The sequence below is a fragment of the Silurus aristotelis genome, assembly GCF_946808225.1.
Source record: "Silurus aristotelis genome assembly, chromosome: 4".
NCBI classification, from domain to species: domain Eukaryota; kingdom Metazoa; phylum Chordata; class Actinopteri; order Siluriformes; family Siluridae; genus Silurus; species Silurus aristotelis.
This window is the reverse complement of record NC_139577.1, coordinates 26131531-26148783: the sequence shown is the minus strand read 5'-3', so window position 1 is coordinate 26148783 and position 17253 is coordinate 26131531. Positions and strand designations below refer to the sequence as shown.

Genomic DNA, 17253 nt, shown 5'->3' with positions numbered 1-17253 from the left:
AATAAAAATTTACTTCTTATCTGATACTACTACTTCTTCTTTCGGCTGCTCCCATTAGGGGTCGCCACAGCGGGTCATACCCATACCCCCCTGTCCTCTCCATCTGCCTCTTTCAAACCAACTACCTGCATGTCTTCCTTCACCACATCCATTAACCTCCTCCGTTGCCTTCCTCTTTTCCTCCTTCCTGATGGCTTCATCCTCAGCATTTTCATACCGATATACCCCATGTCCCTCCTCTGCACATGTCCAAACCATCTCAATCTCTCCTCTCTCAACTTGTTTTCAAAACGACCTACATGCGCTGTCCCTCTAATCAACTCATTTCTAATCCTGTCCATTGTCGTCACTCCCAATGAAAACCTCAACATCTTCAGCTCTGCTACCTCCAGCGCCACCTCCTGTCTTTTACTCAATGCCACTGTCTCTAAACCATACAACTTTGCAGGTCTCACCACAGTCCTATAAACTTTCCCTTTTACTCTCGCAGATACCCTTCTATCACAATCACTCCTGCCACTCTTCTCCACCTACTCCACCCTGCCTGCACACTTTTCTTTATTTCTCTAACACACTCTTCATTACTTTGCACTGTTGACCCCAGGAACCTAAACTCCTCCACCATCTCCACCTCTTCTCCTTGCAACCACACCACTGCACTGCCCTTCCTCTCATTCACACACATGTACTTTGTCTTACTCCTACTAATTTTTATTTCCAGCATGTACCTTCATCTCTCCAGGCTCTACTCAACCTGCTCCCTACTCTCACCACAAATAACAATATTATCCGCAAACATCATAGTCCACGGCGACTTCTGTCTGACCTCTTCCGTCAACCTGTCCATCACCACTGCAAACAGAAAAGTGCTCAGAGCTGATCCTTGATGCAAATCCACCTTTAACCAGTCTGTCATTCCTACTGCACACCTCACTGCTGTCACACTGTCCTCATACATGTCCTGCACCACCCTCACATACTTATCTGCCACACCTGACTTCCTCATACAGTACCCCAACTCCTCTCTCAGCACCCTGTCGTACGGCCTTCTCTAAATCCACAAACAAAATGCAACTCCTTCTGTCCTTTTCTATACTTCATCCAACATTCTCAAAGCAAATGCGTCTGTGGTGCTCTTTCTCGGCATGAAACCATACTGTTGCTCACAGATGGTCACCTCTTCTCTCAGCCTGGGTTCCACTACTCTTTCTCATACCTTCATGTTGTGACTGATAAACTTTATTCCCCTGTAGTTACTGCAGGTCTTCCTCATTCTTAAAGATCAGTCCCAGCACACTCCTTCTCCATTCCTCAGGCATCCTCTCACCTTCCAGAATTTTGTTTAACAATCTGGTTAAAAACTCCCCTGCTATCTCTCCTAAACATCTCCACGCTTCTACCGGGATGTCATCTGGTACAACCAACTTTCCACTCTTTATCCCTCAATCGCTGCTCTTACTTCCTCTTTACTAATCCTATTTACTTCCTGCTTTACCATCTCCACATCATCCAATTTTCTCTCTCTCATTTTCCTCGTTTATCAGCTGCTTAAAATACTCCCTCCATCTCCTCACTAGTCAACAAATTTCCACCTCCATTCTTTTTTGCTCTAACTTGCCCAATCAGTACAAATCCTTTTCTCTTTCCTTAGTGTCCAACTTCACATACAGATCCTTATATGCCTATTCCTAGGCTTTTGCCACATCCCTCTTTACCTGCTGCTGCATCTCCTTGTGCTCCTGCCTACTTTTCTCATCTCTCTGTCGATCCCAATTCACCAACCGTTTTCTACTTTTGCTTTCCTGCACTTCCTCATTCCACTCTCTTTGTCTTTCTTTCTCTTTCCAGATGTTACACCAAATACCTTTCTAGCTGTCTCCCTTATCACTTCTTCAGTAGTTGCCCAATCATCCAGCACCTCTTCACCACCACCGAGCCCCTGTCTGACCTCTTCCCTGAACCTCACACTACAGTCTTCCTCCTTCAGTTTCCACCATTGTATTCCTTTTTCATTCCTTACTCTCCTCCTCCCATTAAATGCTATTTAGCAACACTGTCCCCTGCCAACATCTTACAATCTCCAATCTCTTTCAGGTTGCACCTCCTACATAGAACATAGTCCACCTGTGTGCACCTTCCGCCACTCTTATATTTACCACTGCCATTTCCATCCTTTTAGCAAAATCTACCACCATCTGCTCTTCCACATTCCTCTCCATAAGGCCATACCTACCCATCACCACCTCATCACCTCTGTTCTCTTTACCTACATGCCCATTGAAGTGTGCACTAATCTCCAATTGTTCATTTCTAGGTACACCTTCTACCACTCCAGAATATTTTCTTCTCCTTTATCTCACCCCCCAACTGGTCACCCTATCAGAAACTCTCTTCACCTCCACTACACTCTTACTCTACTCTTCCTTCAGGATCACCCCTATGTTCATGATAGAACAGTTTGAACCCCTTCCAATGTTCCTGGCCTTACTCCCTTTCCACTTGGTCTTCTGGACACACAACAATTCTACCTTTTCCTCTCTTATCATATCAGTTACCTCTCTCCCTTTACCAGTCATAGTACCAACATATAGTGCTCACTCTAACCTCCACTCTGCTTTACTTCTCCTTTCCTACTGTCCCTGTAGACGTCTTCCTCCTCTCCTTCTCCACCTTTGGCCAACAGTAGCCCAATTTCCACCGGTACCCTGTTGGCTAACAATACCTGTGGCGGTCATTGGTAACCCGGTCCTCGACCAATCCGGTATGAATTTCAGGTTTGTGATCAGCATGTTTGATTTGGCACATGTTTTACGCTGGATGTCCTTCCTAACGCAACCCTCCCCATTTATCCAGGCTTGGGACCGGCACAAAGAGTGCACTGGCTTGTGCAACCCTAATGTCTGGGTTATCCGATTACTTAAATAAATCGTTGGAATAATCATTAAAATACTCAATTACTAAAATAATCAATAGCAACAGCTCTACATTTAATCATGTAACAGTGTTACTGCTGCAGTATCTTTCAGGGGATGAATTCATTAGCTATTGCCATTCTCTCCGTAATGAGTTTCATTTATATTTGCTGTCATTATAGGCTTGTGTTTATCAAAATCATGACTGTGATGTCTGGTAATATGTCTCCAGAGACACAATCTCTTCTATTGTGATTCTGAAATCAGAAGCATAAACAATGCTGTCATTGTGTTACTGTTTACTATCTGCCCATTTTATAGTTCATTAACACTAAGATTGTATGGATTTTTCTTTCTTTTTAACATTAATTTGCAAATGTGTAGCCATGGTATGAATAGTTTCTGCTTAGTACACCTAAAAGTCTGTGTACATTTATACATTCAGGTGCATTAATCCCATTGTTGTAACACTTTTAGAAATTATCAGTTTTTAACCATGTAATCCATGGTTAAATGTGCTGCAAGTTAACATTAAATTCTGTTTTTAAGGGGAATATTTTAGTATTTACAGTGAAGAAATAATTTTTGTCATTTGTTTAAATTCTAGGATTTGGATACATATACATTAACATTACAGAAGTCCAACAACTTAACCACTAAGCTACCTGGTAGGTAGGTAGGTTGGTAGGTCGGTAGGTGGGTGGATGGATGGATGGATGGATGGATGGATGGATGGATGGATGGATGGATGGATGGATAGATCGATGGATGGATCGATGGTTCAATAGATACCTACTTATTTACACATGTATGCATACATACCTGCATATACATTCTGTACATACATGCATACTTACATACATACTGTACATACATACATACATACATACATACTCATACATGTATGTATACATAGATACATACTTAGTTACATACTGTACATACATACATACATACATACATAAATGCATTCTGTACATACATGCATATATACATGCATGTATACATACATATGGACTTGGTTACTTACATACTGTACATACATACTTACTTACATACTGTAAATACATACCTACTTATACATGCATACATGCATGTATACATAGATACATACTTAGTTACATACATGCATACATGCTTACTTACATACTTAATACATACACGCACGCACACACATTCTCACCAGACGTGGCTCTTCCCCAATCTGTTATCATAAAGTTGGAGTCACACAATTGTATATGTAGGATTACATTTTCCCCCTAAACTGAACCAGGTCTCCTCACCCAACACCAGTACCTGACTTCACTGACACTCTTGTGGCTGAATGAGCACAAATCTCCACAAGTACACTCTAAAATCTAGTGGAAGAGTAGAGGTTATTTGAACAGCAAATGGGGACTACATTTGGAATGGGATGTTTGAAAAACACTACGAGTTTTATGGTTAGATGTCCACAAACATTTATCAGTGTAGTGTAGATGGATAGATTGATCACTTTACTCATCCAAAAAGGAAACTTGCATGTTAAAACAGCACTGCAACGTTAGAAGTGTACTAAAAGGCATGTAGCATTCTAAATGAAACAGAATAAAAAGAATAAATATATAGTTATATAATAAAGAAATAGATACAGAATCAGGAATGTGAGGTAGTAGTGCAGTGGGGGATAAATATTTCCAATTCAGCAGCAGGTTTGAGGTAAATTCAAGTTGCAAAGCAGTAAACTGGGGGAAAATGCTTGGTCATGTCAGGGTTTTTTTTTTCTTATTGTAGCCTCAGTGAAAGGACTCCCTGTTCCACTGAGCTCTCCTCGTCCAAGCAAATAAAGAATATAATAAAAGTGCTGTGTGGTTTATTATTTATTACTGGACTTTTTGCTGACTGCTGCTATGACAGAAATGGCAGCGTTTGTCAGAAGCTACGCAAATACTGGAGGATCTGTTTGTGTTCCCAGCTGTGCTATTGCCTCACAAATTTAAGCGCAAATCCAGGCAAGAACTTCAAGTCACAATGAATCTGCTGTAAATTCTTCAAGCTGACAAGAATTGCTTTTCCATCATTTGTAAGTGACATTGTCAGTACTGGAGCTTTCAGTTTTATCCAAATTAGACTGGTACCAGTCAAAACACACATTACGAGCAGGCTATTTTCAGCTGAAACTCATGCTAGTACTAGAGATATGATGTGATTTTACACTACTGTAAATATATTAACATGCTATACTTTTCCGATTGTGGTCAGGATGTTTGATTTTCCAACTCGTTTCAGGGAGAGATGCAGTCATTGATATCTAAATGTTGATGTAAATGATATATTCGAAAAACACTAAACATAAAACATTTTAATAAACATTTAAATTTTACTTGCACTAAAGTTTATTTTTGAATTAATTATTAAACTGTTCAGATCCTGGTCTTTATACAAAGTCACATAGGAGGAAAAAAAATTATTTCATTTACTCTACTGTCCTCTGCTCTTTTTGTCTTATGTCGTTTGCAGGACAAGACACGTGTCGTCTCACCCATCATAGATGTCATCAACATGGACAACTTTCAGTACGTGGGAGCGTCTGCGGATCTCAAAGGAGGTAAACTTCTAGAACTTTGTCAGACTGAGATACAATTTGAAGTTGCAGTCTAGAAATTAAAACACTGGACATCCCAAATTGGAGGGTGTATAGATTCAAGTATGGGTTGCAGATCGGGACATTGCAAACATTTTGACATCTGGAGTCAAGAGGCTTTTATTGTCATTTCTACTATACACAGTACACAGTTAAAACGAGACGACGTTTCTCCAGAACCCTGGTGCTACACTAAACAACATAGAGCTACAACACAGCACAAAGCTACATAAAGTGCATCGAGTGCAAACAGTGCAGACAGACAAGACAAGATAACACAAGGTAGCGACCAGTAAACCTACTGTATACTTTGAATATACAGTATTGTGCAAAGAGGACTATAAAGACTATAACTGAGAGTATATGTAAACAAACATAATGCAGTGCAAAAACAGCAGTAGCAGCAGTTAAGAGGTGCAAAAACAACATGTAAACAGTATTATATGTTTACCGTATTTTTCGGACTATAAGCCGCTACTTTTTTCCCCACGTTTTGAACCCCACGGCTTAACCTTTTAAGCAGCTAATTTATGAATTTTTCCTGGGTTTTTCCCGGTGTCACAAAACTGAACCTCATAACATAAGACCAATGAAATTTCCAAACGGAAACGAAAAAACGCACGGCATCGGGAGAAAAAACTTTTTTTTTTAAACGCACGACGATGCCAAAAGAAAAACTCCAGAGAGAAATAGTTGTGAAAGGAAGGAGGAAGACAGTGAACAATGACTTACTTGGTAGGCTGCTGTTTAGATACAAGCCGTTGTAACGCGTTAAATCTGGGTTAAGGGAGAGCTCGCTAACTCCAGCAACAGAAATCATATAAGCACAGACAGGTTTCCAAAAGTCGTGCTTTTTTATTTTTCATGGCAACAGCGTTACGGGTTAGACAAAGAAACTTAGAAATGAGCATCAGACATAATCCTCAGTCTTACACACGTGCAGTAATACCGGGAGAATGCAGTGGCATGCTATTCCCAGAATACCGCTATGCTCCTAAAGGAAGCGCAACATATTTCACCCTTTAATCCGCGTGTACCGTGTCTTTCGTTAAAGCCTGTGTAAAGTACATTAGTGTAGACACCTGCGGCTTATAGACATATATACATATATGAGTGCGCTTTATAGTACGGAAATTACGGTAAGTAGAAATAATAAATAAATTGTGGTGGAGTGGATTGAGATGAGTAATGAGTGTGTGTTAAGTTCAGGTTGTACAGTTTCAGTAACACACAGTTAGTGTGTGTGTGTGTGTGTGTGTGTGTGTGTGTGTGTGTGTGTGTGTGTGTGTGTGTGTGTGTGTGTGTGTGAGTTCCAGTTTAGTTGTGCCTGATGGCTTGGGGGGAAGCTGTTACACAGAGTTTGACTACTGACTGAATTGATTAGTCTTTTCATTGTTTAATGTTCATTTCGTGAAATTGTGATATATAAGGAACTAACTGGTTTTTGCCGGTCGATTTTATATTGTTTGATTATTTATCGATTTGTTTGTTTTTCTCCATAAAATTGGAATTGTTTGTTGAGATTGTCACTTTTTATTTCGTGAACGTGAAATGCAACAAAAAAAACCAGACAATGACGCTGTAGCAGTGTCTGACATTTCTGATTAAACCTTTTAAAGCAAAATGTTTCAATTACACCAATGTCAAGGAAAAGCCAAAAATCTCACAAAAATCACAACAGCAAAGCACAAACAAGAATTGCTGATAGATATTAAAACTATAGCTTCAAGCTGACTTATGTTTCTGTTTGCATGACCCCATCCTGGTCTACAGTAATTGATGTTAGCAAAATGTGATAATTTCGGTGAAAACCTGATCTTCACAACACACATTAAAATATAAATAATAAAAGCATTAACACATTCTTTTCGAGAACCATATTTACAGCTTTTTTAAAGCTGAGGTGTCGGTGTTCTAGACGGAAAAAAACTTCCCTTTTGTTTAGGTTTTTTTTTTTTGTCTGTTCTTTTTTTCTGCTTTTCTTTTCTTTGTGCAGTCTAAAAAAAAGCTTTTAGAAATAGGATACAGAAGCTTTGAGACCTAAAAGATGAAGACATTCCACTGCTCATGTATATATAATATCGACATTCCCCTGCATGGCTTATTCTCTTTCTTCTTCTCATTCTTTTTTTTTTGTTTGTTTATTGATTAGGCTGCGTTTTTTTATTTTTAATATTTTTTTTTTGGCTCCCTCGCAGTACTCTCGCAGTGCACAAGGCCTCGGGGAGGAGAGGTGCGAGGCAACTAAAATTAAATTCCCTTTATCTTGCACAAGAGTAAATGCCCTGGAAGATTTGGAATACATCACTCCACTTTGTTTCCCTCGCTTACATTTTTTTGTACCTTCTCTTCTTCAGTACTGTCTGAGACTGTGAGGAGCAGAGTGTGGCTGTTAGATGTATCAGGAAGCTTGTGGAAAGTTTGGAGTGCTGAGAGTGCACTCTGTTCAGCTTTTACACTCGTGTGTAATTGGACTTTTCACACAGCATGAAGCAGGGAGTTGATCCTCTTTGTGTGTAATGAGTGGTGGTCTTTATATTTTATTTATTATTATTTAATTTTTTTTACTAATTTACATGGAATTGGGTAACATTTATGAGTGGATGATTTTATTCGTATTTATTGTTCATCCATTATGTTTTGATTTTCAGCTTCAACACATTCTCTCTTAAATGTCTTGAGAGAAAACCATGTCTCATGCTGCACAGACTCAGTGATTGATTTATTAGATGCAGAAAGCAGACTGTATAAACACAAAGCTCCTTGAATGTCCTATAGATGATTGTGCATGCTTCTGATTTTAATGTTGCCATTTTATTTAAAAGAGATCTTTACTATCTGTCAATTCAGAACCCACAGCTCTGTGCTTTATTGTACTGTGTCATATCACAATCTTTATTATTTTCCCCCTAAAGGTTTTGACTGGAATCTGGTGTTTAAATGGGACTACATGACACTGGAGCAGAGACGGGCGAGGCAGGGGAATCCCATCGCTCCAATCAAGTACGTAGCTCCATTTTTTTTTTCCCCTGTTAGTAATGTTTCGCTCTAATGAATTCATGAGGGTTTTGTTTGTTTTACTTCACTTTCCTGTTTATCATGCTTAAAGATAAAAAGGGAACTTGTTTACTTGTCTTCGCCACACCTCTCGTTTTACGCTGAATATACATGTTGAATGTGATGTGGTACTTCTATGATTAAAATGAGAGCTGCTCCATAGAGTTCCACACACATTAAAAAGGTACATTTGATGCATTACACAAGTCTTCACCTGTTATAAGGAACTGATCCCTAAGATGTTTTTTTTTTTTTTACAAATCATAGAGTCGAGTCCGACTGTGCATTTTATTTCTGCATGTAAAAACACAACAATAGTTCCAGGCAGTGGTCTAGGACCAGTTCCAGCTCAAGTATCTGGTTCAAATTGTTCAGTTGTAGTGAGAAAGCAATTCACTTCCCAAATCAGCACAACAGCAGGACGTGAACACAGCATGAAGTGCGTCATTGATTGTGATCAGCACACCTCATATTTTACTCAAAGGCAAACAACTGATTAAACAGGGGAAATCAGGTGTGGCTCCTGTTTGATTAAAAAGAAATTCTTTACCCCCACCGGCCCCCTGTGTGAAGACTGGACACTCTTGGACTGCCACCCTCATAACCAGACTGTTTTGTGGTTTTGCTCCCTTGGACCCTTGAACACAGTGGAATTTTAAATTGCGATTGCTTTATTTTTTTTTTTTATTATTATTACATTTCTTTTTCACTGTGGAGCTGCGTGCCATATGTTCTGGATATTTGAATGGAAAAACAGAAAGAGAAAATAAATGTTTGATGTTGGATGATGCACACATTTGAAATGAGTTATTTACATAATTGTCTATTCGTGAATTTGGCACCAGCTCAGCATTCACACAGGTTTATTTAGATTTACAGAGAAATGTGCTGAATGTATCATTTCAATAAGGTGTGACAAAAATACGTTGCATCAAATTATAAATGTGTGTAAAAAAAGCAGCGTAGGGAGGTGGTAACTCGGTGGATAAAGCTCTGGGTTACTGATTGGAAGGTTGGGGGGTTCGAGCCCCAGTATCGGCATGGTGCCACTGTTGGGCCCCTGGAGCAGGGATTTTAACTCTCTGTGCTCCAGGGGTGATGTATCGCTGGGATATGCAAAGAAATAATTTCACTGTGCTGTAATGATGATGCTACAGCTAAGGTGCAGCTCTACACTGCCTGTTGATAAATTTATAGTTTAAAGGGAAGTTTTTGAATTAATTTCTTTTTTGGAGATTTTGTTTACTCCTCTTGCTCACGATTGCATGTTGTTGGCCTGTGGGAAAAGTTAGTGGCATGAATATAAGACATCACGATCATGAGGGCGAACAATCATTGTAGGATCATTGGAAGAATTGTAGGATGAGTGCAGACAAGCTTTATGGTTACAGCAACGGTTCTATAATCTCTTTCTATAGTATCCATGCCAGACTGTAAAGCTCCAGCATCCTCCCAGTGATAAAGTCCGATAAAGATGATCCGAGACTGACATCCTCTTCCTCATTTGATCCAGTCATCCACCGAGTTTCTTTCCGAAAATACTGGCGTCACAATTTATTTTGCGCATCAGAGTGACGTTCGTTTGCTAATGCAAAACACATCAGTAATCCAGTAGCATTCCAATGTTTTAGGCCTGGTGTTGCGCCAGTAGCCAGTTTCAGATTGATTCTTTCACATTAAAGACGCATGAGCCGAGTGTTGTTCTGATATACAACACTGTTTGCGACTTTCTCCAGTCACGTTTTGCACATGTTCCTGTCTACGGACCGGACTGGAAATTAAGCCAAAGCTGAGCTGATACCAGGCCAGTGTTAGAGGCTGACATTGGCATCAGAGTTTAGTATTTGATCAGAAACAGGGTTGAAGTTTCATATTGGTTTGGCGAATCCCTCGTGATGCTGTGTTGAAACTTTGTTCGACAGCTTCTCATAAATCAAGCCTTTTCTGGATTAGATTGGCATTTTCTACAACCAGGGAATAGTACTATTCTGCATTGCATTTTTTGTTCTCCGCATTTTAGTATGACATCCATGAATACAACCTTCATCAACTGTTTTTTTTTTGTATAGGTAAATGTGTGTATAGGTGTGTGTGTGTATATGTATGTATATATATGTATGTATGTAAATATATGTATACATATATACACTGGCGATCAAAATTAGAGAACAATTTATGTCATATTCACTGCTCAACAGTTGAAGGAGTTTTTGTCCTGTCTATACCATGCTTCCAGAACACCACAAATTAACTAAGGCATTTAAAAAAAAATAATAATAATTTCTTTTGGAGAAAACACACTGATCAAAATTAGAGAAAACTTTCAGATACCTCCCAGTTATTGGTGTTAATCTGGTACCTGGTGCTAATTTCCTTGATTATCTGTCAACCCCTATTTAACTGGCAGCCTAACTTCCAGTTTCACTGACTCTGCAAGATGGTGGGCCCTTCTAAAGTGACTGAAAGCCTCTGGCAGCAGGTTGTCCAGATGAAGGCCAAAGGGATGACCCTATCAGCCATAGCAAGACAAGTTGGTCATTCCAAATCTGTGATTTCAAGAATATTGAATCTATACAACATCACAAACTCATTCAAGTCCGCCAAGAAGGCTGGTCGTTCACGGAAGACAAATACAAGAGAGGACAGGATACTGCAGAGGATCTCAATGGGCAATTGTTTCCACACTGCAGCTGGAATTGCTCACCAGTTCAGCGCTGAACAGGGTAAGGATCTGTCTCGTCATACAGTGTCTCGACGTTTAAGAGCATTTAGACTGAAAGCCCACTCTGCAGTGACCAAACCTCCCATTAGCAGAAAGAATCAAAAGGCTAGACTAAGCATGTTGTGTGGACAGAGGAAAAGTGGTCCAAAGTTCACTTCAGTGATGAAAGCAAGTTTAATTTATTTGGGTCCGATGGGAAACATTATGTTCGGCGACAAACTGGAGAAAGACTGAACCCAAAGTGTGTAAAGAAGTCAGTGAAAAGTGGAGGAGGAAGTGTCATGGTTTGGGGCATGTTTTCTGCAGCAGGAGTTGGGCCTCTTATACAGCTACATGGCAGAGTGAATGCAAATGTTTATCAGAACCTTCTTCAACAACATATGGTTCCTTCCCTGCATTCATCACCCAATCAGCCCGCAGTGTTCATGCAGGACAACGCTCCATGTCACACAGCAAAACGGGTAAAGCAGTTCCTTGAAACTGAAAACATTGAGATAATGACATGGCCTGCCCAGAGTCCTGATCTTAACCCAATAGAGAACCTCTGGAAAATCCTTGGTAACAAAGTTATGGCCAAGAAACCCACTACAGTCACCGAACTGCGGAGGAGACTGGAAGAAGAGTGGACCAAAATCACACCAGAGCAGTGTAAGAGACTAGTGCTGTCCTGTGGCCGCAGATGTGCTGAAGTCATTCAGAGCAGAAGCCTGTACACTTCCTACTAATTGCTGACTGTTGTAACCTTCAGAAAATTTTGTTGTAATCTTTTTCCATGCTACAGTCATTGTTGTTCTCTAATTTTGATCAGTGTGTTTTCTGCAAAATAATGTTTTTTTTTTGTTTTTTTTAATGTTAATTTGTGGAAAAGGTGTTCTGGTAGCATGGTATAGACAGGACAAAAACCCCCTTAACTATTGAGCAGTGAAGATGACATTATTTCAGAATTGTTCAATTGGTTATAAATTGTTCTCTAATTTTGATCGCCTGTGTGTGTGTGTGTGTGTGTGTGTATATATGTATGTATGTATATTTGTACATTCGTATATATGTATTATATAAAGTGGTGTAAGACTGTAATATAACTCTCTTACATCAGGACTCCGATGATCGCTGGTGGCCTCTTCGTCATGGACAAAGGCTACTTTGAAGAACTCGGAAAATATGACATGATGATGGACGTGTGGGGCGGCGAAAATCTTGGTGAGACACAAAAGCAACTTTTTACTCATACGCCACGTTTTACTTTATTATGTACACCAATGCAACACAGGAGACGTAGTACTGACCCACACGGCACACATCAGTGCAATACTCAGGGGTCAGGAAATGCAAATGAAGCACATAGGATTTTTGAGTTTTTGGCAGACAAATATCAACAATGCTACTAAGGTTGTGTCTGCAACACAACCGTGAGAAATTGACATGCACATTCGCATTCCCTGTTCATTCACACCCAAACAGTAACACTGTTGCTTTTCTTCTTGTGCTGCTGTGTCAAAGATTTGCCTCGACGTTAAACACTGTAACTAAAGGCTCTGAGGTAAGCACACTTTTAGGGAGCGCATCACATCTGAGGGGAAATAAAATAAACATTACTCATTGCTCCAAACAGCGAGCCGCTTTCAGCTGAGGCGGTTGTGGAAATGTCACAAGAATCCGGCAAATGATGCACCCGAAGCAGACTGGAAGGAAATAAAAATGTTGCAGATGTAGCAGTTAGGAGTTGCAGCAGTGTCCTGTTCAGCATTCCAAGCATGTGTGTTCCGATTAAAATGCTGCTTTTTCATTGCTAATGTTTTATATCCGGTGCCTTGCGAAATTATTCAGACCCCTGACCAATACGTACGATACAAATGAATTGTCATCCTGTTATATACACTATATTGCCAAAAGTTTGTGGACACCTGGTCATAAGTATGGTATGTGCCTTTTAAGCATCACATTCCAAATTTAGTCCCAATTTGCTCTCCACTAGATTTTAAAGTGTGTTTGTAGACATTTGTGTTCATCAGCCACAAGGGTGTTTATAAAGTCAGGTACTCATGTAGGTGAGGCGAGGAGGCCTAGGGTGCATTCATTGTTCTAATTTATCCCAGAGGTGTTCACTAGGGTTGAGGTCAGAGATCTATAGCAGGCCACTCATGATCTTTCTCTCCAAATCATGCAAAGCATATCTTTATGGAGCTCACTTTGGGCACTGTCATGCTGGAACAGGTTTGGGTTTTTAATTTCAATTGAACGCAATTTGTTTTTTACGCCGCATCCAAAGACAATTGTGTGCCTCCAGCTTTGTGGTAACAGTTTGGAGAAGAACGACATATGACAGGAAAGATCATATGTCCCAATACTTTTGTCCATATAGTGTATTTTATTTTAAAATGCTGTGCCCCAAATCAGTTATTGTAAGGTGACATTGGATTTTTGTCAGGGAAAATTTATATATACACAGAATCTCACAAAAGTGAGTGCACCCCTCACATTTCAGCAACCATTTTATTTTATCTCGAAAGTCACTACTATAGAATTGAAACTCGGATATACTTTGTATACCAGTACAGATTTACTGTCCTCTAAAAATTACTCAACATACAGCAGTTATTATAATAATTATTGTATAATTATTGTTAATAACTGGCTACAAAAATGGGGGTACACCCATAGTGATCATGTCAAAATCTGTGTCCGAAGTGTGAGCACCTTTGTTATTTGACTTGTTGCAGTGTGAGCGTATGTTCTGAGCACTGACAAGTTGACCTTCCACTTCTGCAACCTCTAAAGCAATGCTACAGCACTCATGCGTCTGTTTTTGGAAGCCAGATTCTGCACCTGACACACAGCACGAGGACTCAACTTCTTTGATGGACCCTTGTGAGGTCTGTTCCTGAGTGGAACCCGTCTTAAAAAACCTCTGTATGACCCTGTTCACTGCACTGTAACTCAGTTTCAGGGTGTTACTGATCTTATAGCCTCGGCCATCTTTGTGGAGAGCAACAATTCTAATTCTTAAATCCTCAGGGAATCTTTGCCATGAGGTGCCATGGTGGTCAGTATGAGAGAACTGGACTCAAAGCACCACAATTCAACTGCTTGTGTTAGAGAAGTAAAATATGGTGCTTTGAGTTCAATTCTCTCATACTGACCACTGGATGTTCAACATGGCACCTTATATATACACTGAAAAAAATTTTTTGGCCCCATTTTTCATGAGCTGAACTCAAAACTATTTCTCTCAAATATTGTTCACAAATCTGTCTAAATCTGTGTTAGTGAGCGCTTCTCCTTTGCTGAGATAATTCATCCACCTCACAGGTGTGCCATGTGCAGTTTTACTGTATTGGGGGTCCGAAACCAGTCAGTATCTGGTGTGACCAACATTTGCCTCACGCAGTGCAGCACATCGCCTTCGCATTGATCAGGTTGTTGATTGTGGCCTGTGGAATGTTGGTCCACTCCTCTTCAATGGCTGTGCGACGTTGCTGGATATTGGCAGGAACTGGAACACGCTGTTGTATACGCCGATCCAGAGCATCCCAAACATGCTCAGTGGCCATGCAAGAACTGGGATGTTTTCAGTTTAATCACTGAAGTCGGTTAAGATGACAAATTGTTGTCAGGTTGAGACCCCGATGAGGACGACAAGCATGCAGATGAGCTTCCCTAAGATGTTTTCTGACAGTTTGAGCAGAAATTCTTTGGTTATGCCTTTGGAGACGGCTTATGGTAGAGAAATTAACATTGAATTCACAGACAACAGCTCTGGTGGACATTCCTGCAATCAGCATACCAATTGCACGCTCCCTCAAAACTTGACATTGTGGCCAGCCTAAAGCACACCTGTGCAATAATCATGCTGTCAAATCAGCATCTTGATCTGCCACACCTGTGAGGTGGATGGATTCTCTCGGCAGAGGAGACGTGCTCACTAACACAGATTTAGACAGATTTGTGAACAATATTTAAGAGCAAGAGGTTTTTTTGTGTACTTTGAAAAAGTCTTAGATCTTTGAGTTCAGCTTATAAAAAAATGGGGGCAAAAACAAGTGTGTGTGTGTGTGTGTGTGTGTGTGTGTGTGTGTGTGTGTGTGTGTGTGTGTGTGTGTGTGTGTGTGTGTGTGTGTGTGTGTGTGTGTGATTGTGATTGTGATTGTGATTGTGATTGTGATTATTCATCCCCACACAGTAATATTTGATATTCACCTTTTACTGCAGAAAGTCTTTTGGGATATGTTTGTATCAGCTTTGCACACAGTGTTGAAGTGATTTTGTCTCATTTTTCTCGGCAGATATGCTCCAGAAAGTTCAGGTTGGTTGGGGTGATTTTTATGGGCTGCAATTTTCAAATGCTGCCACAGATTCTCAGCGGTATTGAGAGGACTTGGACACTGCAGGATATTGACATTTTTCTGCTTGTGCTTCTCTAATGTTGCTCTGGCCTTGTGTTTGGGAATACTGTCCTGCTGAAAAGTGAATTTCCTCCCAAGCTTCAGGTTTTTAGCAGACTGAAGCTGGTTCTCTTGCAATATTTCCCGATATTTTGCTCCATCCATTCTTTCTGCATTTAGAACAAGAGGCCCGATCCTTGCTGATGTCCCCTCAGCATGATGCTTCTTCACTGTAGGGATGGTGTGTCTTGAGGTATGGGAGGTTTTAGGATTGTGCCAGACAAAAGGCTTTAAGTTTTAGCCTGACAGGAGTCTTATTTGGCCACAAAACCTTTTCCTAACTCACACGTTCACATCTCAAACTCTTTTCCATACAAGCCAGGGTTTTGCATTGATCTTGACACGGTTGACTGGTGCACCATTACTCCACTCCCAGCCACTGAACTCTATCGTTCCTTCAAAGTGATTGCCGGCTTCTGCGGCTTCTCTCACAAGTCTCCTTGTTTGAGCACTGAGCTTTTAACAATTCTTTGAGAGCAGGTTTTTTTCCCCCTAATATGTTTCCCAGCGTAAATCCAATGTCACCTTAAACTACTTGATTTTGAGTTTTGGGCTTTTTAAATGAAATATCAGAGTGTGTAAAATAGTAAAAGAAAATTCAAAACCAGTTACAAAAAAGGGCAAAAGGTATCCTTTTTTTATTTATTTATTTTTTTTACTGAGGCTATACTTAGGGTTATATTTAGGTGTGGCATGACATGAATTAAATGTATGAATAATAATGTCAACAAAAGTTTAACAGATGATATTAAGCCAATTGGGTTTGTTTGCATTTTCAGAAATCTCTTTCCGGGTGTGGCAGTGTGGTGGCAGTCTGGAGATCATTCCCTGCAGTCGGGTCGGACATGTGTTTAGGAAGCAGCATCCCTACACGTTTCCTGGAGGCAGTGGCACCGTGTTCGCCAGGTACTGTAGCTGCCCAACTCGTTGTACGAGCCGTGGTGGAAAAACAAAACAAACCAGAAATTTATAATCATATCTGTATGTACTTGTCGAATTTAAAAGGATTCGGGTTGAGGTAAAAGGTACTGTATATGTGTGCAGCATATCCAGGAAACAAAATGGTGCCTAAAAGGCAGTGTGGCTCAGGCGACTTGCTCCACCTAGTGGTTGAAAGAGTACATTGTGGGAACCTGTTAGAGACCCAATGTATCACTCAGAAATGTTGTTTTATTTGTTTAGGCCTAAATTAAGTCTACATATGAAATATGAGATATGTTGTTTTGAAAATGCTTTTTTTGAAGGCAAAAATGCAAAAAATGCTTTTTTTTTTTTTATGTGATAGGACATTTTTCATAATTAAATAGTGGACTTGCTAACTTTAGATTAGTATTTTATTTACATATTGGAACTTAACTGTGTGTATTAGGGAATCCAGCACACACAAATAGACAGAAATGGCAGGTTTTTGGATGGAGAAAAAGAAAGACTGCTCTTTTTTCACATGAATTGTGAAAAAAATAGAACACATTGTTCTATTTATCTCTTTTTAAAAGT

The 17253-nt window shown here is 40.0% G+C and overlaps 2 protein-coding genes across 3 annotated transcripts in view; both read left to right on the top strand.

The window, feature by feature from the left end:
• Positions 1 to 17253, top strand: part of phactr2 (phosphatase and actin regulator 2) — a 279098-nt gene that overhangs the window by 97386 nt on the left and 164459 nt on the right. The window lies entirely within an intron of this gene.
• The window catches only part of galnt2 (UDP-N-acetyl-alpha-D-galactosamine:polypeptide N-acetylgalactosaminyltransferase 2), a 119215-nt gene that overhangs the window by 94769 nt on the left and 7193 nt on the right, over positions 1 to 17253 (top strand). For both annotated transcript variants that reach the window (XM_083538553.1, XM_083538552.1), the window contains exons 8-11: positions 5412 to 5499; positions 8451 to 8538; positions 12411 to 12514; positions 16536 to 16662. In XM_083538553.1, coding sequence (XP_083394679.1) covers positions 5412 to 5499; positions 8451 to 8538; positions 12411 to 12514; positions 16536 to 16662 — 407 coding nt within the window. The remainder of the gene's footprint in view (positions 1 to 5411; positions 5500 to 8450; positions 8539 to 12410; positions 12515 to 16535; positions 16663 to 17253) is intronic.